At 45.4% G+C, this 26030-nt stretch overlaps 1 protein-coding gene across 1 annotated transcript in view; it reads left to right on the top strand.

Annotated features, from left to right (window-relative positions):
* LOC309545130 (protein argonaute-4) overlaps positions 1–26030 on the top strand; it is a 149645-nt gene that overhangs the window by 78393 nt on the left and 45222 nt on the right. Inside the window, exons 8-9 of the mRNA XM_082244260.1 lie at positions 7778–7925; positions 22637–22756. Coding sequence (XP_082100386.1) covers positions 7778–7925; positions 22637–22756 — 268 coding nt within the window. The remainder of the gene's footprint in view (positions 1–7777; positions 7926–22636; positions 22757–26030) is intronic.

Genomic DNA, 26030 nt, shown 5'->3' with positions numbered 1-26030 from the left:
AATTCTTTAGCAGTGAGATACATTTAGTTGAAAGTGATTGTAAAGCCAAAACTTTTTTGTCTAAAAAAAAAAAAAAAAAAATATATATATATATATATATATGTCTGCTGTGTTCAGTGGTATTTCACAATGTGGCTCTTTATCTCTTGTTCTGGAGCCCCCCACCAGCACTCTCTACTCTTCTGTGTGTGCCCTCATAGCAGGGGAATACTTCTGAGCCAGGCTGTGTGCGTCCATAGACAGCGCAGCTTGGATTTTGACAGAAGCAATCCTGTGCAATTTTAGGTCCGGTTCAGGTGTGAATTCAAGTACAAATTTGCACCTAAACCACTGAACAAATATGCACTGAACTCCTTTTTAAAAACTGACTGCAAACCACAGCCGGACATGTGTGAACTTAACCTAAGTGTTAGGGAGGGGGAGAAGGTGGGTAACAGACAGTGGAACTTTAATTACCTTGCAAAGATATGATTAAGGTAAAAAATACCTTTTCGTGTTGAGAACTTGAATTCTGTTACTGAATATCCTTAAGCCGTGGTTCTGTTAGTTAAATTTTTAGAGCAGCTTCTGTGGTTTAGCCCCGGTTCACATTAGTGCGATCACGGAGATCGCATGTAATTCGGAGTGCACTGCTCCTAAATTACATGCGATCTCATGTGCGGTGCAAATTTCAGCCTGTGTACACTGTGTATGGCTGAATTTGCACCGCATCCGCACTAAACTCACACCTGACCCTTTTTTTCTATCTGCAGCAGAATCGTATCGCATAGTGGTTCACACTAGTGCGATCCGATTCTGTGCGAAATTGCAGATCGCACTGCGATATGCGATCACAACTGGGGGTGTGGTTAACGTTTAATTGACACCCCCTGCGTATCGCACATGGCAGTGTGAACTGCCAGGGGTGCGGATGCGATGCGGGTTCACGCTGCATATTCACAGCGTTCCCGCATCGCACAAATGTGAACCGGGACTTACTGTGCATCAGTTCATATCTTTCATACTAATCATGTTATCAAAATTGTGCCGGATATTTAAATAAAAGTCGAGACCTTATTTTTATATTTGCATGTAAGTATAGCTTCCACTTGCCGTGTTTTTAAAGTAACGTTTATAAACTTTAAATAAAAAAAGCATAGGTTTACACAAAAAAAACGATTTTGTTTTCCCTAAATTCTTTAAAGCCAATGTAAGGTAGGGTTCATCCTAGAACTGCTGTTCAGTTAGACACATAATAGTGGATGAAAGATCTGGAAGTAAAAGCTCACAATTTAAGTGATGCGTAAATTCATAGTGTTCCAATAGACGGCCATCTCTGACAAAACAATGAGGCTATTGATAATTCGGTAGGGTCATTTAAACAGTTATTTCTGGTATCTTTCCTTCTGGTAGGGGACATATCTAAAGGTTCCAGTAGAGTTTTGAAGTCTGCTGATGTAGATCATTATAGGTTTGGGTATTGTAAACTATTGCCAAATCAACAGCAGAAAGAATCTGCTTTTTTGCTTATGTAATTTTTTTATTTTTTTATTTTTTAAGGCATCTGGACATCTTGGTTCCGCTGTGAGTAGCGGCACAGCGGAACCAATCAGGTGTGCAGGCACGCGTGATTGGTTAGCTGTGCAGCTAATCACGGCGTGATTGGCTCCCTGAATGTGCCATTGAGAAAACTAGGGCGGAGAGTGAGACTCACCGAACGTGTGGGGCGGGCTGCAGTGCCCGAGTGAGTCAGTGTATGCTCACCGCTGAAGTGTCCCGACTTCTCCCTGCCTAACACGGAAGTCTGTGAGTCCTCCTGTCCTCCTCGTCCCTGCCTATGCAAATATCGTGACCTCGGCGATATTATCGCCTACGGCTGCAGAACGATAGTTGATATCATCACGACTATCATTCAGCCCTACTCTGACGCTAAAGAACGGTGGTGTGGTGGGACCCTGACGCTAACTAGCCTAAGTAGCGTCACCCGTGACACTAATACGGTGATCGGTAATCACTGTATATAGTGAACACTGTGACAGGGCAGTGAAAGGGTTAACTGGGGGAGATCAAGGTGTTAAACCTTTATAGGGGATAAATGGCGGGTGGTCTAAACCTATTTGGGCCTAGCGCAAGCGCAAATTAGGGTTACAAGTGACACTAATACAGTGATCAGTAGTTATCTGATATACTGTATATATTAGTGCACTGTGTGATAGGGAGTGAAGGGGTTAACTGGGGGAGATCAAGGGGTTAAAAGTTTATTAGGGGATAGATGGCGGGTGCCCTAACCCTATTTGGGCCTAACGCAAGCGCAAATTAGGGTCACAAGTGACACTAATACAGTGATCAGTAAAAGATCTGTATACCACTGTATATGGTGTTCACCGTGAAGGGTTTGGGGGGGTGATCAGGGGTGATCAGGGGTGATCAAGGGGTTAAATGTGCCTATGTGTGTTAGTGTAGTGTTTGGTGGAACTCACGTTTTAGATGTCTCTCTGTCTTCTCCTGGAACCGAAAGGGCTCAAGGAGCGAATGTTACATCACTTCCCCTGCCTGTGTTTATATTACACAGGCAGGGGACATGATGCCATTGGCTAGAACCGATCACCAGATCCAGACCAAAAATCATTGGTATGTATCTGGTGACTGATCGGTTCTCTGCCGAATCAGACCAGGATCGGCTCGTGGGGTGGGCGCCCTGCGAGCCGTGATCGCGCCCGACGTAGGTCTACGTTGCCAGACCTACAAGAGCCACTTTGCCACAGTACCATCAACGTGAACAGTCGGCAAGTGGTTAACATAGTCCTTCCTTTTCAAAAGAGTAATTGAAACTGATATGTATATATTAAACAGCAGTTGCGAGCAGTCTTAACGTCTGCTGTATGTGAATATATGAAATCCTTTTTATTGGAAGCATCATCTTTTTTTTCTTAATCATTCATTAAGGGAAACAGGATGTTCAGACACAGTTGGGTTATAATGCTGCTTACATGGGAGTTGGACACCAGCAAACAGTTTCCATCAGGCAAGGTGACCCCCCTCTGTGTGTGACTTCCACCTTAATCAGGCTATTCTCCCATCTCTGTCCTGTTACCATACATCCTAAGCAGATCTCCCTCCATTGCCTGGACATTGCTAGGGCTGTTTGTGTCTTATCTGTAAACCATTTCTTCCATTAAGCCCAGTACACACGTACAGATTGTCGGCCGTAAATATTTGGCTAACGGCCAATTGTAGGCTTGTTAGTATGATGCTTCCGACAGCGCATTTTCGGCCGAACAGAATCTGTCGTGCAGGCATTAAAATCTTTGTTGGCCAACACCAGAACGGCCGATTGTTCGCCAGTCAGTACAGATTTTGGCCGACAGACAGCTGATTAGCAAGACTGGGCATGCTCAGAAAAGAAAAAAGACAAGGAAAGTTAACCATCACATGACATCACTTCTGCAGTCGGCTGTTGTTGGCCGACAAAATTCGTGTGCAGTCTTTTGCAGTTTTCAACAGGCACGACAGCCCTGGACAAAAGACGGCCGATCGTTCGGCCGACGATCGGTACGTGTGTACGGGGCTTTAGTGATGCTATTTTCAACATTCCTGAAGGCCACACACACACACACCGGGTGGAAGCTCAGGTCTTGGCTGATGCCAGATTTTGATGTAAGCTCCTTGAGGCAGGTCTTAGATCTGCAGGTTGTCAAATTGTGTTTTCACTGTTTTTCTGTGGGCTTGTTGGTGATTGCTGTTTTTTTGACCCTTTAGTTGGTCCTCCTTTGGGATGTCTGTTATCTCTGGATATTCTGTGTTCCTTAATGAACAATTAAAGATGATTTTTAAACCTGCCTGTAATAAAAAAATAAAATAAAAAAATAATTTCAAGTTGAGTAAAGAACCCTCTGTCTTGTGATCCATTCTTCTATTGCTTTGCCACAAAACTGAGGTATGCTAGTGGTGGGTATCTTGTCTCCCATTTCTGTCCACGTTGTTTCTTTGACACTTGTTATGGATTGTTAGGATTTTAGAGGCAAGTTGAAAATCCCATATATCAAGGTTTCTAAAAGTTATGGTTAAGTGCCAGGCGAGGCCCATCCTACCCATTTTTAAGTGCCTTGCATTCAGAAATTTTAGCTGGTATCTGGTCAGGATAGGCTGGATGCCTGCCCCTGATGCACACTGGTGTCAGTCATAGGTCTGCTCTTGCCCTCTGCATCAGGGAATGGTAAGTCTCTGCAGCTTATTAGATTGTCTCATGGAAGATGCAGGATGCCCAGGGCTTGGGGTGCATCTTTTGAAATGGAGAACAAACCAGATGCATTCACTGTGGCCAGGGAGGGCGAAAACTGAGGGATATTAAAGTAGAAAAGGTTTTGGGGAAAAAAAAGGCTTCATTATGCACTAATATGCTAAAAATAATCTGATACGAAAGATGAACTAAACCTTCAAATCTTGTTATATGCAGACAGGCTAAAATTTTAGCAGTTAGGAGCTTTTAAGCTGCCGTATTGGTACAAAAGTGGGCACATGGGAGGACGAATATATAAAATCATTTGCAACTGATCATTGCTGCCATTAGGGTGGAACAAAGGTTTTGGATGGAACAGAAATGTCTGTTTTAGATGTGTCGATGGAGACAGTGTAATGCCTGGTACACACGCTCATTTTTTTTTTTCTTTTTTTTCTCGTTCAAACCAGCAGGCTGAACAAAAAAAAAATTAGGATCTTGCTATTCTAACTATGCACTGTTAGAACACAGTAGCAAAGTGGGGAGATCGCTGTACTGAGAGGGGGCCGCCAGCCCCCCTACTATAACACACTGGTTTGCCGATCAGCTGCTAGTTTTCCAGCTTACTTGTTCGGCAGAAGCCCGTCGTGAAATCGGCTTTTGTTGGACCAGGACCTGTACACACGGGCTAAATGTCGCCCGGTTTGGGCCAATATTCAGTCCATGTGTACAGGGCTTAAAGGAGTTGTAAAGGCAGAAGGTTTTTCATCTTAATGCATTCTATGCATTAAGATAAAGAGCCTTCTTTGTGCAGCAGCCTCCCCAGCACCCCTTATCTGAACCCCATCTCTGTCCAGCGTTGTCCACGAGTCCCTCGGCCGTTCGGGACTCTCCCTCCTATATGACTGAGACACAGCAACAGTGCCATTGCATCCCGTGGCTGTCAATCAGTCAATTAGCCAATCAGGAGCAAGGGGGTGGGGCCAAACAGCAGCCCTTTTTTTGAATGTACACATGAAGCTGCAGCTCGGCTCGGGTTCCCCCATAGCAAGCTGCTTGCTGTGGGGCACTCAACAACAGAGAGGGGCCAGGAGCAGCGAACAGGAACCAGGTATGTATAACAGGTTTTTTATAAAAAAACTTTACAATCACTTTAAATCTTGTTGGAACTTGTGTTTGAAAAGTACAAGTCCTATGACACCTTGATTCACTGGCTTTGAACAAGCATGTGTTCAGCAATCAATCTTATGCTTGCTATGGATAGTGTGTGATGGAGAGTGAGATTTTTTTGCATAGTCTAATTTTTCTCTGTGTTACAATTCAGCAAATTGTTGTTGCTGCTGTAAAATGTTTTTTTAATATATTTGTCTTTAAAACGCATCTAAACCCAAAACCAAAAAGGTAGTATATTGCATTTCACCAGTTCATAGATGTGGTGGCTGTGTTTGCTTTTTCTTTTTATCATTACCTGGCAATCAGGCCAATAAGTCCTGTTGGTCAGCTTTTAATTTTTTATGTAAAATGTTTATTGCAGAAGGAAAAACTTACTGTAACTCTCCCAAAAATGTTATTTCAAGTTCAGTTTTCATTTGCTAGCCAAATCCTTCTAAATCTGCTATTGCATCGAATGCCACCCTCTCCCGAGACCAACAAAGTGGCAGTCCAAGGTTGTCTGTTCTTCACGTTAATCCGAGACACCCTAAGACAGGAAGTTTTACTGGCTTTATCACCAGGTGAAAATAAAGGAAAAAAAAAAAATGAATACAGCCACTAATTTAAGGTTTGGTAAGCTGCAGTGTGTGTGTGTGTGTGTGTATGTATGTATGTATGTATGTGTATATATATATATATATACAGTGGGTACGGAAAGTATTCAGACCCCCTTAAATTTTTCACTCTTTGTTATATTGCAGCCATTTGCTAAAATAATTTAAGTTCATTCTTCTTCCTCATGAATGTACACATAGCACCCCATACTGACAGAAAAACACAGAATTGTTGACATTGTTGCAGATTTATTAATAAAGAAAAACTGAAATATCACATGGTCCTAAGTATTCAGACCCTTTGCTGTGACACTCATATATTTAACTCAGGTGCTTTCCATTTCTTCTGATCATCCTTGAGATGGTTCTACACCTTCATTTGAGTCCAGCTGTGTTTGATTATACTGATTGGACTTGATTAGGAAAGCCACACACCTGTCTATATAAGACCTTCCAGATCACAATGCATGTCAGAGCAAATGAGAATCATGAGGTCAAAGGAACTGCCTGAAGAGCTCAGAGACAGAATTGTGGCAAGGCACAGATCTGGCCAAGGTTACAAAAAGATTTCTGCTGCACTTAAGTTTCCTAAGAGCACAGTGGCCTCCATAATCCTCAAATGGAAGATGTTTGGGACGACCAGAACCCTTCCTAGAGCTGGCCGTCTGGCCAAACTGAGCTATCGGGGGAGAAGAGCCTTGGTGAGAGAGGTAAAGAAGAACCCAAAGATCACTGTGGCTGAGCTCCAGAGATGCAGTCAGGAGATGGGAGAAAGTCAACCATCACTGCAGCCCTCCACCAGTCGGGGCTTTATGGCAGAGTGGCCCGACGGAAGCCTCTCCTCAGTGTAAGACACATGAAAGCCCGCATGGAGTTTGCTAAAAAAAACACCTGAAGGACTCCAAGATGGTGAGAAATAAGATTCTCTGGTCTGATGAGACCAAAATAGAACTTTTTGGCCTTAATTCTAAGCGGTATGTGTGGAGAAAACCAGGCACTGCTCATCACCTGTCCAATACAGTCCCAACAGTGAAGCATGGTGGTGGCAGCATCATGCTGTGGGGGTGTTTTTCAGCTGCAGGGACAGGACGACTGGTTGCAATCGAGGGAAAGATGAATGCGGCCAAGTGCAGGGATATCCTGGACAAAAACCTTCTCCAGAGTGCTCTGGACCTCAGACTGGGCCGAAGGTTTACCTTCCAACAAGACAATGACCCTAAGCACACAGCTAAAATAAGGAAGGAGTGGCTTCACAACAACTCCGTGACTGTTCTTGAATGGCCCAGCCAGAGCCCTGACTTAAACCCAATTGAGCATCTCTGGAGAGACCTAAAAATGGCTGTCCACCAACGTTTACCATCCAACCTGACAGAACTGGAGAGGATCTGCAAGGAGGAATGGCAGAGGATCCCCAAATCCAGGTGTGAAAGACTTGTTGCATCTTTCCCAAAAAGACTCCTGGCTGTATTAGATCAAAAGGGGGCTTCTACTAAATACTGAGCAAAGGGTCTGAATACTTAGGACCATGTGATATTTCAGTTTTTCTTTATTAATAAATCTGCAACAATGTCAACAATTCTGTGTTTTTCTGTCAGTATGGGGTGCTATGTGTACATTCATGAGGAAGAAGAATGAACTTAAATGATTTTAGCAAATGGCTGCAATATAACAAAGAGTGAAAAATTTAAGGGGGTCTGAATACTTTCCGTACCCACTGTATATATATATATATTAAATTTTTGGTTTTAATATCACTTTAAAGTCGCTCTCCTTTGCAAAGCAGCATCTTATGTCATTATGTGCTTCTTTATAGTTTCCCATTGCAGCTGGAGAATGGTCAGGCCATGGAGTGCACAGTTGCTCAGTACTTCAAACAGAAATACAGCTTGCAGCTAAAATATCCACATCTCCCTTGCTTGCAAGTCGGTCAGGAACAGAAACATACCTATTTGCCCCTAGAGGTAAGCATTTCACTATAAACACTTTGATTTAGGCTTATATTTGGCAGTAAATCTATGGTTAGCAATTGTAATGCATATTTGTCTCTTGCCTATACTAGGCAATGCAACTAGGTAGCCCCCAGTACTTTTCCCACTCTCTTCCGCTTCTCCAATTTGTTTGCAGACTGCTCAAGAAACCACCAGTATTTCTCTACATTAGGCAGCATGTGACACTTGTATCCTCTCCACAATACAACACTCTCAGTGCCTGAGAAGCCAATCACCAGGCTTAAATGATTTTGAGGGACCGTACACAGAAAGTTCTGACTTTCGTAGAAATCTCAGGCAGTAGAGCAGGGTCGCAGGGGAGTGTAAGTAACAAAAATATTGACTGCCTGTAGCCTCCTTGTTTCTATGGGCAAAATAAAGGTTAACCACTTGTTACTGGGCAGTTTTTTCTTTAAATTTTTGCACACCTTTACCCCTTCACGCCGGCCTAACACAAATGCGCCCTTACTGGACTGCGCTTTCCTGTGGGGCCGCATATTTGAGTATCTCTCTTTGTGCTTGGAGCACTCCACATGACACGCTTACATCAGAGACCAGGGTCCCACTGTGGGCCCCATATTAATGATTGGCACCCAGGACTCCTGATTCTGCGTCACCTGATCGCTGTGATAGCCTCTAGTTGGCTATCACAGTGATCAGTCACTGTGAAGCCCGTCCCTGTGTTTCCTTTGTCTTCGAATGGAGGAAAGAGATGCATCCTATCTCTCTCTCCTTGCAGAGAAAGTGTAGAAAAAAAAAAACCTAAATCACGGTTTCACCTAGGTCAGTGCCAGGGTTAGTGTTTGGGTCAGGGCAAGTATATTTTATTTATTTATTTTTTAACTTTGTATTTGTATCAGTGCCAGGTATAGTGTCAGTGTGTTTTAGGTAGGATAAAAATCAAAACCAAATGCTCACTATTGTTTTTGGGCTGTACTGCAGGCACACACAACATCTAACATACACATAAGTGGTATTGCTGCGATCGTCAGGAGCAGGAGAATTTAATTTGGGTTGTTCTTTGGTGGAAGGTTTTGGTAGTACCAAGTAATATACAGCTATTTAAGTTTTTTTTTTATAATCCACCTGGATGCACAAAATAGTTGTGGCGATATGTACAGTTTTACAAACGCATGTCAAAGTTGCAAAATTGTGGTTAGGGCATTTAGATTTGTTTTAGGTGTTAAGGGGTTAAAAAGCTGCATTTTTTTTGCCTAGAGATTACTGTAAACCCGTATACATATAAACAAGCATCTATTTCTCTTACGTCCTCCGACAGTCGCCGCCATCTTCATATTCGTCACAATGGGTATTAGACTTTGCTCCGAAGGAGTAGCTAGGCAACAGAATGTTAACATTAAAGCTTTTAACATATCCCACCCCCAGGGGGTGGTCCCCTCAGTCAATACCCTCCTACTTCCTGCATCCATATCTCAGTTTCAATGTCTAGTTTGTCAGGAGTAGCTGGATCTCTCTATGCTGGGGCATTTTGCCTCAGCCTTTCTCTTCTTTTTTGATTTTTTGTTTGAGTTTTTTCTCTCTCTTTACTTAGCTGTTCTTTTTGTCAGCATTAGTTAGTTCTTCTGATGAAGAGGATTCGTGCGGGCTGGGTCTCGGGCTGATCCCCCTGGTCGCAGGTTGTGGGTCAGTGGCTTCCCAGCCTGCCTTCGAGCGTTCAGCCAGGTAACGCTCCTGGCGCAGTGAACGACCCATCCCTGTTCGGTGCAGGGATGATTGGTGAGGTGGCTACCTCACTGGACGCTGTGCGGTTTCCTAACCCCGATTTTGTGCGTCCTGGATGCGACTCTCCCTGCCTCATGTGCAGCGGCTTGTTCGCCTGTGCGGGTCTCCCACGCCATTAGGAGGTAAGTGTATCTATGTGGGGACCTGTCTGTTGGGGGGGGTGTCAGTCTGGGACTGTGTAACCTGCCTCTGTTCACACTGTTTAGTTCCCTATCGCTCTGGCTGCACTCTGTGGGCTGCAGTGGGGGGGGCTGTGCGGCACTGTCTGTGGGGCATGTTTTTGTCATGTTTGGGCACAATACAGCGATCGCTGCGGCGATCCGCCATGTTTTTTGACGTGTAGTGTATACTGCGGTTCTCACAGTACTGGGGGAGCGGCGGTTTCAGCGCCAAACTGCGCCATTTTGACTGCGCTCGCTCCGGCTGCATGTTTGCACTGCGGGCGGCCATTTTCTTGTAGCCTTCCATAGGCTTTAATAGAGCGCCCTGATTTCATCACTTCCTCTTTCCTGGGTGCACCGATCGAGGCAGCAGCAGCAGTGGTCTGTTCAGGTTTTATCCTTCTGTTCTTCCTATATCCATTGCCTGTGTTCAGTTCTATCCCTGTGGGGGTCTCATTGTGCTTGTGTGTGTGTGCGATGGGCTGCGCTCGCCGCGCTTGTTAAAGGGGCAATTAACCCTTTATTCTCCGGCATATTTTTTTGGGGCAATGGATTTTCAGGAGGGCAAATTTCCTGCCACCTTGGTGGGAAGCCAGGGGACTGCTGTTTCCCCCCCAGGGGGGGATTTAGCCGAAGTGGTGGCTAACCTTGCTGCTCAGGTGCAGATGCTGGTGGCTGCTCAATCCACTAAAAGACCCAGAGTTTCTGTTTCCTCTGATTCTGAGGGTGATGGTGATGGGGCTGCTATGGCTGGGGTCTCCTTATCGGGGTCCCGTTCCTCCCTGGATCTCGTGGGGTCCGAGGTGGAGGCTGAGGTTGAGGGGGTTGATAATTCTCCCCCTGGCTCGCCTGAAGAGCTTGCAATCATGGATGAATTGGTTGCTTCTATAAAACAAACGCTGCGTTTGCAGGATGAACTGTGTCCTCCTGCTGCCCTGGCGGCTTATGGGACGCAGAAAAGACGCAAGACATCGCAGGTCTTTCCCTGCACTGATGATTTTCAGCGCGCTGTTAAGGAACAATGGCGCAATTTACGCAAACCTTTTGCTGTGCCAAGTAGGTTCAGGCTGCGTTATCCTTTCACGCCTGCCACTGATGAACGGTGGTGTGTGCCACCCCCGGTGGATCACGCGATTGCGTTTTTGAATAAATCCACTGCGATTCCTGCAGAGGATACTCCGGTGTTCCGCGATGCCACGGATAGGAGAATGGAGTCTCTTGCCCGTCATACTTATTCTGTTACGGGTTCGATGCTGAAAGCTCTGTTTGCCTCTCTTATGGCAGCCCAGGCTGTCGCAAGTTGGACGCAGGTGCTTAGGCGCGTCTTAGTGGCTGATTCGGCCTCACCGGCGACATTGGATATGGTGGATCAAATCCATCAGGGTGTCATGTATCTGTGTGATGCGGACTTGGATTTAGTGCCGTTGGCTGCACGTGTACAAAGCGTGGTGGTGTTGTCTCGCTGCCTGGTTTGGTTAAAGTGTTGGTCTGTGGACCAATCTTCGCGCAAGACCTTAGCCAATCTGCCTTATGATGGATCTCGCCTTTTTGGGGAATCCTTGGATACGTTGATAAAGGGGATCACGGGCGGTAAGAGCACTCTCTTGCCCCACTTCCCCAAGGCTAAGGGGGCTCCTGGTAAGAAGCATACTAATTTTCGGCCTCCTCAGGGGTCCTTTCGAGCCTTTCGGTCGCACTACAAGGGCAAACCATTCAAGGGTCAAGGCTCCCAAAAGAAGCCGTGGTCTGGTAAACAGAAGTCCGGTCAGTCCGGACCCGCTGCCCATAACAATGCGGCATGAAGGGGCGCCCTCACCCAGTTCTGGGGTGGGGGGACGCTTGCTCGGTTTTCTTCAACCCTGGCTGGCCCGCGTGCGGGACCGGTGGGTTCAGGAAATCTTTCTATCTGGCTACAAGATCAAGTTTCTCTCTCGGCCGGAGAGCAGATTCTTTCCCTCAAATCTTCAACTGTCTCCGGAGCGTTTGCGGGATCTGCACCTAGCGGTGCGGGACCTGAGGGCTCAGGGAGTGGTGGTTCCGGTGCCTCATCGGGACAGATTTCGGGTGTTTTATTCAAATCTGTTCACCGTGCCCAGGAAGGAGGGCAAGGTTCGTCCGATTCTGGACTTGAAGGCTCTGAACCGCTTTGTGCGGGTTCGCAAGTTCCGCATGGAATCCCTGTGGTCGGTGGTGGCTGCCCTGATTCCGGGGGAATTCATGGCCTCCATCGATTTGAAGGATGCGTAACTTCACATCTCGATTTTCGAGGGTCACCAGAGGTACCTTCGATTCACCATTGCGGAGGATCATTACCAATTCGTGGCGTTACCTTTTGGTCTCGCCTCGGCTCCACGGGTTTTCACCAAGGTGCTTGCACCCGTTCTGGCTTTGTTGAGAGCCCAGGGCATCTCTGTCCTGGGGTATCTGGATGACATTCTGGTTCGGTCTGTGACCAGCCAGGGTCTGGAAAAGGACCTGTCCGTCACGATGCAAACTCTGCAGGAGTTTGGTTGGACGATAAATTTTCCAAAGTCGACGATGTGTCCGTCGGTTCGTCTTCCCTACCTGGGAATGATCCTGGACTCGGTCCAGGCGAAGGTCTTCCTGCCGGAAGACAAACTCAGGACTCTTCAGGAGGAAGTCAGGTCCCTCAGGGACGTTCCGCACTCGTCTCTGCGGACGAGCATGAGATGTCTGGGATTGATGGTCTCGGCCTTCGAGGCGATTCCCTTCGCCCAGTTTCACACGCGGGGTCTCCAAGCGGAGATCCTGTCCAGGTGGGACGGGCGACCTCAATCTCTGGATCTTCAGATCTCGTTGAGCCATCGCACCAGAAGGGATCTTATGTGGTGGCTCCAGTCCCCGATGGTATCGGGGGGCAAGTCCTTTCGTCCTATCTCATGGACAGTGATCACCACTGATGCCAGCCTGTCGGGCTGGGGTGGTGTTCTGGGCGTTCTGTCCGCCCAGGGAACTTGGTCGGAGGGGGAGTCCTCCCTTCCGATCAACATTCTGGAATTGCGTGCGATAAATCTCTGCCTTCGTCGCTGGACGGACAGGCTGCAGGGCTGTCCGGTTCGGGTGCAGACGGACAATGCCACGGCGGTGGCCTACATCAACCACCAAGGGGGCACCAGGAGTGCCCGAGCGGCTCGGGAAGTGGTCGACATTCTGTCTTGGGCCGAGGCTCATGTCCCGGCGATAACGGCAGTTCACATTCCGGGTGTGGAGAACTGGCAGGCGGACTATCTGAGTCACCAGACCCTGGATCAGGGGGAATGGTCTCTCCACCCAGCTGTCTTCCAGATGTTGTGCGCGAAGTGGGGTCTTCCAGATGTTGTGCGCGAAGTGGGGTCTTCCAGATGTGGACCTGTTCGCGTCTCGTCTGAACAACAAGGTGAGAAGGTTCGTGGCAAGGACGCGCGACCCTCGGGCAGACGCGTTGGTGGTCCCGTGGCATCAGTACGGACTGATGTATGCGTTTCTACCGATTCAATTGCTGTCCAGGTTCCTTCGCAGGTTGCACTCGGAACGCAGCACGGTGATTCTTGTGGCGCCGGACTGGCCTCGCCGGTCCTGGTACGCAGACCTCGTGAATCTGGCGGTCGACGCCCCATGGCGTCTACCTCTTCGAGACAATCTCCTGTCTCAAGGGCCGATATTCCATCCTGCTTTACAGTCGCTGGCTTTGACGGCCTGGCTGTTGAGACCGAGGTCCTGAAGGATAGGGGTCTCTCCCCTGAGGTCATTCACACTTTGATCAACGCGAGGAAGCCTTCCTCAGGGAAGGTCTATTACCGTACTTGGAAGGCCTATTTTGCCTGGTGTGAGTCCAGGGGGTTTTCACCTCGCACGTACTCTGTTTCTCGAGTGTTGTCCTACCTTCAAACGGGTGTCGAACAGCGTTTGGCGCTGGCTACGATCAAGGGTCAGGCGTCTGCGCTGGCCGTTCTTTTTCAACGTCCTGTGGCTTCTAACTCCTTGGTTGGCACCTTTGTTCAAGGGGTGCGGCATCTGGTCCCTCCTAGGAGGGAACCTCTGCCTCCTTGGGACTTGAATCTCGTTCTATCTGTGTTACAACGTGCTCCTTTTGAACAGATCAGGGAGATCTCGTTGTCTATGTTGTCCAAAAAGGTCGCCTTTCTGGTGGCGATCACTTCGGCTCGCAGTGTATCGGAGCTGGCGGCTTTGTCCTGCAAGTCTCCGTATCTGGTCATTCACTTGGATAAGGTGGTCTTGCGACCTAATCCTTCTTTTCTTCCGAAGCGAGTTTCGGAATTTCATCTCAATGAGGATATTGTCTTGCCTTCGCTTTGCGCGAAGCCTAAACATCCGAAGGAGGTGAGGTTGCACTCTTTGGATGTTGTTCGGGTGATAAGGGTTTACCTTAAATCGACTGTCTTTTCGCAAGACGGATTCTTTTTGTTCTTCCGGAAGGTCCTCGGAAGGGCATGGCGGCGTCGGCTTCTACCATCGCCAAATGGATCAGACAGACCATTGAACAGGCATATGCTTTGCAGGGAAAAGTTCCCCCTATGCCTGTGAAGGTGCACTCTACTAGATCTCTGAGTACGTCTTGGGCCTGTCGTCATGGGGCTTCTGTGGCCCAGGTGTGTAAGGCGGCGACCTGGTCGACCGTACACACTTTCACAAAATTCTACAGAGTGGATGTTCAGGCATCGGCGGATGCTTCCTTTGGCCGCAAGGTTCTTAGTGCGGCAGTTCCTTAGGGTCCCTTGTTTTGGACCCCTGGCGTTTTGGGATATGTTTTTTATCCCTGGGTTATTTGCTTTTCCTGGGTTGTTGCTCCTGTTGAGCAAGTTTTTTTCATGTTGCCCAGCTAGTTTCCTTCCTTTGGTAAGGTTCCTTTCTTTGATGTGGAGACTGCGTTGCCTTACGGCGCGGCTGCGTTTCCCACCCCTCATGTTTGCACTGCTTTGGGACGTCCCCATTGTGACGAATATGAAGATGGCGGCGACTGTCGGAGGACGTAAGAGAAAACGGAATTTTTGTAAAATCTTACCTGTAAAATTCCTTTCTCTGAGTCCTCCGACAGTCGCCGCCCCTGCCCCTCTTTTGGGGTTTGGTTGTATACTCTACTGCTATTCCACTGAAACTGAGATATGGATGCAGGAAGTAGGAGGGTATTGACTGAGGGGACCACCCCCTGGGGGTGGGATATGTTAAAAGCTTTAATGTTAACATATTCTGTTGCCTAGCTACTCCTTCGGAGCAAAGTCTAATACCCATTGTGACGAATATGAAGATGGCGGCGACTGTCGGAGGACTCAGAGAAAGGAATTTTACAGGTAAGATTTTACAAAAATTCAGTTTTTCTGAAAAGTCCTGGAGAATAAAATGCTGGTAGTTGCAATTTTTTATGACGAGCAATATTTGTACAGATTTTCAGGCACAAAATGCACAAGAATGAACTTTAGTGCCAACAAACACAATATTATACCCATTTTTTGGTAAGATATAAAAGATGGGGTTGTGTCAAGTAAATAACAAATATGTCAGTCTTTGTCTTTAAAATTGTGCATGCCTGTGGAATTGCAAGAGACAATGGTACACACATTTCTCCATATTTTAAAAGCCTTTACAGGTCCTCAGTTTAGAGTTAACCATGATCTATGGCTCTAGAATTATTGCACTCACCTCGATGTTCACAAGGATATTTCATGTGTGGCACTGTTTGCCTGCATGCGCTTGACCTTCTCTTGATTTTGTGACTTGCAACCTCAACCTGTATCACTTCTTACTACTCCCTTGCATTGAGAGATGGGTTTTCAGTGTACTCTGTTGTTTTTACACCCTTTATTACAGCCTTTATTAAATGCAAGAGGCATTCACTATGGTCTGTGTCCTAAATTATTGCAGTCCTGCTAAACAGAGTCATATCCACCCATATCCAAAGTATAGTAGATCCTTTCGCTATTATTTCTTGGGCTTTGTGGGAATGTTGGAGCTTAATTTCTCACAGCCCCATCCCATTCAAAATTACCACATTTGGGATGTGAGCATCTTATATAAATACACTGATCACCTTTTGTGGGACTTTTTATTCTTTTGAACATCTGCATGTTTAGAGAACGCCTTTGCTCAGATGCTGGACTGCAGAACACCAATGCAAGAAATACCTGTTTATTCCCTTAAATGGGGAACATCTCTTTGGCAAATCCTTGGCCATTTTCAAATAGTCGCCAGGGGGAAAAAACCTTTTTGCCACAACATTAACATCTTAAGCCTCAATCTGGGATATCTTTTTTGATGGCTAAAAAGAATACCTTTTGATTCTTAGTCCTCCCCAAGTCTAAGCCAAAGCACCTCAGGCCCTGGACTCCCAAATCTGCAAGCAAGTCCAGAACGTGGTTTCCAGGGACTAAAAGCTAGAACTGCTTTCTCTGCCTCCGCCCTGTTTCATGTTGCCAAACCTGCCAATGTTCTGCAACTGCTAGCCAACCTCAACGTTGGTTTTGGTAGGGTTCTTCTCTCTCAAGGATTCAGTGTTACAAAACAGGAAAGGTTAAAGGGTGTTAACTCCGGTTTAGGTTCCAAAGAGATCGGGTGCATTTTCCATATTCTGGATCTAAAGGTGCTCAACTCCTTTTGGTACCCTTTTTGGGGTAATAAAATGTCTTTGCTTAATCTGCAAAGTCAATCATTGCTTTCCTCTGTTCCATAGACTTTCTTGCCTATACGTACATCAGATATGTCTGCTTTCCTGCCCTGCCTTTCCAACACTTCCTGCCTTTTGCTGTAGGCACCCTATATCAGTTTGTTGCCATTTACATAGTTACATAGTTACATAGTTAGTGAGGTTGAAAAAAGACACAAGTCCATCCAGTTCAACCCATGATGCGTGTGTGTTTGCTTTTAACCGTACATTGTGTACCCCTGTATGTTGTGGTCTTTAAGGTGTACATCTAATAGTTTTTTGAAACTATCTATGCTCCCCGCTGATACGACTGCTTGTGGAAGAGAATTCCACATCCTTACCGCTCTTACAGTGAAGAACCCCTTACGCACTTTAAGGTTAAACCGCCTTTCCTCAAGTTTTAGTGAGTGGCCACGTGTCTTATTGTATTCCCTTTCTCTGAATAGTTTGTTCCTTATGCTAGGGTCGCCAGTACAGTATTTGTACATTGATATCATATCCCCCCTCAATCGTCTCTTCTCCAGAGAGAATAGGTTCAGTGCTTGTAGTCTTTCCTCATAGCCGATGTCCTCCATTCCCCTAATTATTTTTGTTGCCCTCCTCTGGACTTTCTCCAGTTCCAGCACATCCTTCCTGCGGACCGGTGCCCAGAACTGGACAGCATACTCCAGATGTGGCCGGACCAGAGTCTTGTAGAGCGGGAGAATAATCTCTTTATTTCTGGAGTGAATCCCCCTTTTTATACATCCCAGTATTCTGTTGGCTTTGCTTGCGGCGGCTTGGCATTGCATGCCACTGCCAAGCCTGTTGTCTACCAGTACCCCCAAGTCCTTTTCCATCCTAGACTCACCCAGAGGTTCACCCCCTAGTGAATAGCTTGCTTTCTGGTTTCTGGCACCCAAGTGCATTACTTTACATTTTTCTACATTAAACCTCATCTGCCATGTGGTTGCCCACCCCGTTATTTTGTTCAGGTCTGCTTGCAAGATTTCCACATCCTGCATAGAAGATATTGGCATGCCTAATTTAGTATCATCTGCAAATACTGAGATTGTACTAGATATCCCCTCCTCTAGATCATTTATGAATAAATTAAACAGGATTGGTCCCAGGACAGAACCCTGGGGGACCCCACTTTCCACACCCGCCCAATCCGAGTACTCCCCATTAATCACCACCCTCTGGACTCTCCCCTGGAGCCAGGTCTCTATCCAGGTACTCACCTTATGATCCATACCTACCTTCCTTAGTTTGTACAGTAAGCGTTTGTGAGGAACGGTGTCAAAGGCCTTTGCGAAGTCCAGATACACCACATCCACAGGCTTACCTTTATCTAGGTGGCAGCTCACTTCATCGTAGAAGGTTAACAGATTGGTTTGGCACGAACGATTTTTCATGAATCCATGCTGATTTCTACTTATAATACCATTTTCATTACTAAAGTCTTGTATGTGGTCCCTTATCATCCCCTCCAAAATTTTGCAGACTACTGATGTTAGGCTGACCGGCCTATAGTTACCCGGGATATATCTCGGCCCCTTTTTAAATATTGGTACCACGTTGGCTTTTTTCCAATCAGCTGGCACCATACCCGTCTGTAAACTATCCTTAAAGATCAAGAATAATGGTCTGGCAATCACCTGGCTGAGCTCATTAAGAACCCTCGGGTGCAAGCCATCCGGTCCCGGGGATTTATTTATGTTAAGTTTCTCTAGTTTAGCTCTAAGTCTATCCTCTGTTAGCCATGGCGGCACTTCCTGAGGTGTATTATTTAGTTCGGCCTTACAAGCGGGTTTCGTGTAGCCCCCTGATTCCTTTGTGAAGACTGAAGAAAAGAAATTATTTAACACTTCCGCCTTTTCTCTGTCCTCAGTGGCCATTTTTCCTTTATCATCTTTTATGGGGCCAATGTGTTCTGGCCTCGCTTTCTTACTGTTTATATACTTAAAGAACTTCTTGGGGTTCTTTTTGCTCTCCTCCGCTATATGTCTCTCGTGTTCTATTTTAGCCGCCCTGATTTCATCTTTACATTTCTTATTACACTCTTTGTAGTGCTTAAATGCTGCCAATGACCCCTCAGTCTTGTATTTTTTGAAGGCCTTTTCTTTAGCTCTAATATACATTTTAATGTTGGAGTTTAGCCTATTCAATGCACCTCAGATCCACACTATGGTGCTGGCCCTTTCCTCCAATTAGTCTGGAGGGTTCAAACAATGAATGCCAGTATGTCTGGCTGGAAAGGAGTTCTGGACTTGGTCACCAGTGAAAGCATGTCTCCCAGACAATGCTCAGGAACTGGAAGCAATTTGGTTATCTGTTCATTGCTGGACTTTTTTTCAGAGCCCTGCTGTGCAGACACGTGACCTCCCTCTCTGGTGGTCTTCTCAGGTGTCACTGTCTGGACTTTTAAAAATGACCTATTCTCCCCAGACTGTTTTTGATGCCGTAGGTCAAAGGAAGGGATGCCAGACACGGACCACCCTGGTTTCAGGTTCAACAAACTGAGAAAGTTTGTCTCCAGATCTCATCTAGACTTCATGGTGGATGCTCTGGTGACTCTGGAAGTACGTCAATCTATTCAGCACCTTTCCTTCTCTGAAAAGCCTTTCTTGCCTGTTCCACAGGATTGAGCTGGAGGACATTGTGGGGATTCTCATTACATTGAACTGGACTAGGTGGGCGTGGTACTTAGACTTTGAAAGACTACTTGCACTCTCCGTGGGCCCTCCCATATCACCCAGATCTTTGTCCCAAGGACCAGTTTATCATATTGCTTGCTGGCTTAAGTCCTGTGCTGTCTAAGCCCAGGTGCTGAAGTATAGAGGCTTACCTCATTCTATCATCACCTCTGGAGAGCATATTTCTCATTGTAGGAAGAAAGGAAATTCCATCTCATAAAGTACTCCATGGGATGTCATGTCTTTTCTCCAGTCTGGGTCTGGATCAGAATGTCAGAGTACCATCAAGGGTTAAATCTTGGCCCTAAACTATTTTTTTTTTCTTGTATTTAGTACCAGTTGGACCATTGTAACAATGTAAAAATTGGCAAACCTTGGATTTTGCTTTAGGGGAAGGGTCCTACCTTTACCTTTCAAGGCGTACTCAACTAGATCAGTTAAAATTGTTAAGTCACCAATGTTTGTGCTACGATCGCCTCTGGTATAGTAAATTATGTGCCCCAGTGTATGGGTTTTTTAAAAATAAGCCGTGAGCAGCGCTGTAAAATAAGTTATGTATATAGCGGCTTTTTTTTTTTTTTTTTGAAAAATCAAATATATTGTGGCACATCATTTACTAAAACCAGGGAGACAAACACTCCGTTATTATAGCAGCAGAAAGGGAGGGCCAGGGAGGAAGAAGACAGAGGAGAGCTGCAGGTGATGGAGGCACATAAACGTACCAGTGTCAGGGCTCAGCAGCCATGATAAACCGTGGTCACTTTACAAGGGGGAGGATCAGCCAGATATTTTATATGCTGCCAAAGGGGCCAAATGGCACAGCACAAGCACTGTGCTGTATAACATGCTTTAAAGGAACACAAACCTGTTTTATTGTTTAGGGTTACAAACGCTTTAATGTTTTGTGGGTGTTTTTGTATCCAGCATCGGCTTCTCAGATTTGCGGGGCTGCAACCTGGTCTTCTGTTAAAATGTTTAAATTTAGGCAGGTGGACATTCAGGCCTTATTGATGCCAGGTCATTAGATCGTTCATGTGGTTGACCTGTTGGTGTTTGCTGTTACCCATCCCTCAGTTTAACTGCTTATGAATGTCCAATGTACCAGAATTAAGCCTTTGCTAATTAATAGAAAAGTGCTCTATGTGCATAGAAATATATATCTTAAGTACATAAATTGGTGGAGGTGTATGGTCTATATCACCAACCACCTACATGAGTGTGTGCCAAATATTTTATAAAACAAAAACACTGTGTAATCACATATATATATATATATATATATATATATATATATATATATATATATATATATATATATATATAAATAAATAACAATCATATAAAGTGCAAATAGCTGAACCAATATAAAGTGCCAGGTGCAAATGTGCTAATATGCAAATACAATATATAACTCTTGTGTTCACAACAGTTCCATAAAATTCTTATGCAAACAATATGGTGATATATCACAAAAGTGCTAGTTTTTCCACTGCTGAAATTATAATTCATGCACTATCAGCAGTCCCACAAAGTCCTTGTGTAAACTCAGAAATAATGAATCTCAAAAAGTGCCCAGTGTCAAACAGGAAGTGATCATCAATCACAAAAAGTGCCCATTGCTCCACTGTGTGCTCTCCTCTTGCTCCCTCACTCGCCGGATCTATAGGGGTATATCGTTCATATACTCCTGGTAACGTGCCTTAGGATGCCAGAACCTCTCTGCTAGACCCTCCGGATATCAAGCGGATAACTGCACACTAAACTGCTGCAAGGGTTGAGTGCTTCCTGGTTGTGGTATCTTATCCACTCAATTACAGTCCCATAAAGTATGGCCATGAAAAGAAGAGATCCTCCATAGTGTAGTAATTAATGTAAATGCTTTATTAAATAAAATTACTTCACTTACAGGATAAAATCCAAACGAATATGTATTTCTTCCTCGCTGTGAGGAAGTTATACAATTGATTCAGGAAATAACGGGAGTCCATATGCCTAAAAACCCTGAAACGTATTTACTCCATAGCACTCAAAAGCAATATAAAGAGATGGGAATACCCTATCTAATAAATGCAGCAAGTGTTTTATGATTTAGCTGAAATAGGTTAGAATAAGTGAAAGAGTTACGGGAGAACAGAGTTCCCGTTTGTTTTTATGATCCACACTTACTATTGCTTTGCTACAAGATAAGTGGGAGGGGCTATTCTAAGGCTGTCCTAAAGCTTTGTTTGTCCAATTTACTAGAACTAATTAAAGCGGTTGTAAAGTCACATGAATTACTTTGATTCGGTTTATGGTCCCTGTTTAGTACAGTATGTGTTTTCCTAAAAATTATAATGCTAAATACCTTCTTTGTAGAGCCCTGCTGGCTTGTCATGTGACATCCCTTTGCTTTCCTTCCCGGTTTAAGAGAGCACAGTAGAAGGAGCTGAGATTCCCCTATGATGAATGCTAGCTAGCAGAGGGAGGTCACGTGTCTGCACAGCAGGGCTCTGAAAAAAAGGTATTTAGCTTAATAATTTTAGAAAAAAAACACTGTACTGAACAGGAACCTAAAACGAAGAGGGTCATAGTAATTCATGTTGCTTTACTTTACAAGCACTGGAATTACTGCAAGGAATAGAATTACACAGGCATGAGAGGGAGAGAAGAGATTGGCTCTCACACCGACTACAAAACTGAGAGGGGGAGATAGCTGATGGAGCCACGTAAACTGACCACGCTATTAAAGATCAGCAGCCATGACAAACGTGGGAATTTTACATAGGGGAAGACCAGAACAGGCAGTATCTTTTTTTGTTTAAGGGTTACAACCACTTTAATCTTGTGTCCCTGTATGTACTCAAAGAAAACAATATAATGACAAGTAAAAAAAATAAATAAAAAATCCTATTTTTCGTTTACACCTCTTGAAGGACACAGGTCCCACACCTGGTAATTGGCCTTATGTGCTGCTTGCCCACAAGACTGAGGCCTTATGGTTGGAGGTGGGGTTAAACGGGAGCTGGCCTAATGTTTTCCATTGTCCTAACCATATACGGGGTAGTATAATCCAAATGCGTAAGACTTCAAGAAATGTATTTTACATTAAATGCAAAAATCCTATTTAAATATTTGGTTACATTTGAGCTGAAAACCGATTAAAACATTATTACACAAGTTTGTTTTTATTACTAGAATGTACATTTGTACATTTTTCTTTTCATTTTTTAGTGAATTGCCTTAAATGCTAAAAACTGACTTTCAAAATCATAGCTAACACTGATCACAAGTCCTACTGCTTTACAACCAGGATAAGTGCCTCCCAGCTGTTTTTTCTGTGTATGTCATACAGGTCATTCATATAAAAGTAGACCAGTAAAAAAGGCAATAAACTACGTTAACAAATATTACTAGACCTTAGAATTGAAAATGCTTTGATACAAATGATCTGTACTTAATTTTCAGGTTTGTAACATTGTAGCTGGCCAACGTTGTATTAAGAAGCTGACTGACAATCAGACTTCCACTATGATCAAAGCGACAGCTCGGTCTGCTCCAGACAGACAGGAGGAGATCAGCAGGCTGGTAAGTGCTTTTGGAAGTAAACTGTTTTTGATCTTCATCATAGAGAACACAGGAAGTGTGGTTATAGACTATTTGTTATTTATAGCGCTACCTTAGGTGATTGGACTCTGGCAAAAGCTAGTGCATCCTCATATAACCCACCCACTCTGTGGGACTTCTGTTTTTTGCTAGTGTCTTTAGGTGATGGTTGTCACTTCCCCTCTGGAGAAGTTTCTACACAAATCAGTTTTACTTTTCTCCACTACCACTTCTATCAAGATCATAATTGTATAATCGAAATAAAGCGCTGCGTAAATTGACAGTGCTATAGAAGTACCTGTAATAAGATCCAACTGCTTAGTGCTTCAAGGCTCAATGGCATTTATTTGATTGGTTGTCTTTAATGTGTACCTGGATGCTGCATCAGCAGGACCGGCCTGTAATGTTTGCTTTGGTCACTGAAATCCTGTGTTTGACATGTGGTGCGCCGAGGTGAGCAAGTTTAGTTAAATACAGGGTGCTTTACAGTCCTAGGGCTGTGGGCCATTGCTATGGCACGTAATTCCTGAAGACCCCTTTAGGGTTATGCCTACTGTGATGTGTGTAGTTTTGGTCCCCTTCGGAACCTGTAACATGGATAAGGTAAAATGGTTTCTTTGTAAGTGTGACTGTGCCTTAAAGTGATTGTAAAGTCTCGTGTTTGTTTGTTTTTTTTTTTTCCGTAAAAAAAAAAACCCCAAACATGCTAAACCTGACGCCTCTGTGCAGTTGGTTTTGCACATAGCAGCCCAGATCCTCCTCTTCTCGGGTCCCTCTCTCTGCTTTTGGCCTCTCCCTCCCTCCCTTTGCCCCCACAGCAAGCATCTTGCTATGGGAGCACCTCAGCCGAGTCAGAGCTCTGAGCATCCATCCATACACAGAGCTGCGGTTCGGTCCCCTCCCCCCTTTCTCCTCATTGGCTAACTGACTTTGACAGCAGCAGGAGCCAAGGTCGCTGCTGCTGTGTCTTAGCCAATGGAGAGGGAAGTCCCGGACAGCTGTTGTGGACATCGTTGGATCGAGGGGGGGCTCAGGTAAGCATTAGTGGGGGTTGAGGGGCGCTGCTGCAAACAGAAGGCTTTTTATCTTAATGCATAGAATGCATTAAGATAAAAAAAAAACCCTTCTGACTTTACAACCCCTTTACCCTATTCTGTTGAACATGTAGGGTGTTATTTCACTTAGTGTGCCACCCCCCCTCTGTAAATGTATCCACTACATTGGTGGAAGGTAGATATGTCTACTACAGAATGGCAGAATGGAACGTTTACCTTTTATGGAGGTTGCTACATACTTACCTTTACTGCTTGAGTGTTAATGCAGTTGCATTGCAAACTCCTGGCTGATAACCTCCACCTGCCATTTCTGCTGAGCACACAAGAATCTTGTCTTCTCTGTGCTACCTGCTTCTCTAGAGATGCAGATGGGTCATCGATCAGTGTCTCCGGTGATAACGTTATAAGTATGGGCTCTGCCAGAGAGCTTGCAGAGCTCATGCTCATGATGTCATCATGAAATCCAGAAGCTGTCTCCATATTCCTTTGGGGATTTTGTCTTTCAGCGCTGTCTGTTTAGTATACACTTGAGTAGCATTGTTATTAATAAATCTTAGTTACCATTGGTTTTATTCTACACTATAAAAGAATTAGGACACCTGCCCTTACAGGCACATGACCTTTAATGGCATCCCAGTCTTAGTCCATAGGGTTTAATATTGAGTTGGCCCACCCTTTGCATCCATAACAGCTTCAACTCTTCTGGGAAGGCTGTCCACAAAGTTTTGGGAGAGTGTCTATGGGAATGTTTGATCATTCTTCCAGAAGTGTATTTGTGAGGTCAGACATTGATGTTGGTCGAGAAGGCCTGGCTCGCAGTCTCCACTTTAATTCATCCCAAAGGTGTTCTCTCGGGTTGAGGTCAGGACTTTGCAGACAGTCAAGTTCCTCCACCCCAAACTCGCTCATCCATGTCTTTATGGACCTTGCTTTGTGCACTGGTATGCAGTCATGTTGGAACAGGAAGGGGCCATCCCCAAACTGTTCCCACAAAGTTGGGAACATGGAATTGTCCAAAATGTCTTGGTATGCTGACGTCTTTGGAAATTCCCTTTACTGGAACTAAGGGGCCAAGAACAACCCACACCATACTCCCTTCCCTCCCCCCCCCTCCCCTCCCTTTTTTTCTTGTAGGCCTGTCTGTCGTTTGCTATATTCTTGCCCACTCCTCAACCTTTTTGCTTGAAGTTGTCCCATGGGCTGACTACAGATCTTATGCCCTGTAGTGTGTGAATAAGGTAATGGGAATTTTGGATTAACCGTGAATTCCGTATTCTGGGGTAAAGGACGGGACATAAATTTCTCTTCTTTTTCTCCTTATCGCTTGCTACATTTGAGTGTCTCTCAGAGTGGGTAGAGTTATGAGTGTGTTCTTGGGGGCGATACCCCTGCAAAGCTTTTTTAAGTGTCATGTCACCTGAAGTAGTGCCATATATCCGATGGTCTATAGGACACCCTGTGTTCTAAAATATACTCCTAGATATGGAATTTACAGGCAAGTCAAAATTCCCCTCTTTTCCAGGTATACTTTTTAAAGTGATTGTAAAGTCTTGTGTTTTTTTAAAAAATAACAAACTTATACTTACCACCTCTGTGCAGTGGTTTTGCACAGAGCAGCCCGGATCCTCCTCTTCTCGGGTGCCTTATTGTGGCTCCTAGCCCCTGCCTCCTATCGAGTGCCCCCACAGAAAGCTTGCTATGGGGGCACCCGAGCTGCATTCAGACACAGAGCTGCCGTTCGGCCCGCCCCCTCTCTCTCCTGATTGGCTAACTGACTTTGACAGCCACGGGAGCTAGCGGCACCGCGGCTGTGTCTCAGCCAATCAGGGGAGAGCGAGTCCCGGACGGTCGAGGGACTGGTGGCCATCGCTGGGTAGAGATGGGGCTCAGGTAAGTATTAGGGGGTGCTGGAGAGGCTGCTACACCCAGGTTTTTTATCTTAATGCATAGAATGCATTAGGATAAAAAAATCCTTCTGACTTTACAACTACTTTAACTACTGCCTGCAGCAGTTTTTCCGCGGCAGGTCTGGTCTGTCCAGCTAAACAACGTACCTTGACATCGCTTGTCAGGACCTCCAGTGGGACGGGCACATATGCGCGCCCATTCACCACAGAGAAAGCCGTTTAGCCGGTCCGGCGGCTCCGATTGGCCCTGGGCAACTGCGATCGCTCCTCGTGGAGACATAACGGCGGTCTGCC

This window comes from Pelophylax lessonae, assembly GCF_965119305.1.
Source record: "Pelophylax lessonae genome assembly, chromosome: 2".
NCBI lineage: Eukaryota > Metazoa > Chordata > Amphibia > Anura > Ranidae > Pelophylax > Pelophylax lessonae.
Note: the sequence above shows the minus strand (reverse complement) of the source record. Positions and strands in the feature narration are given on the sequence as shown.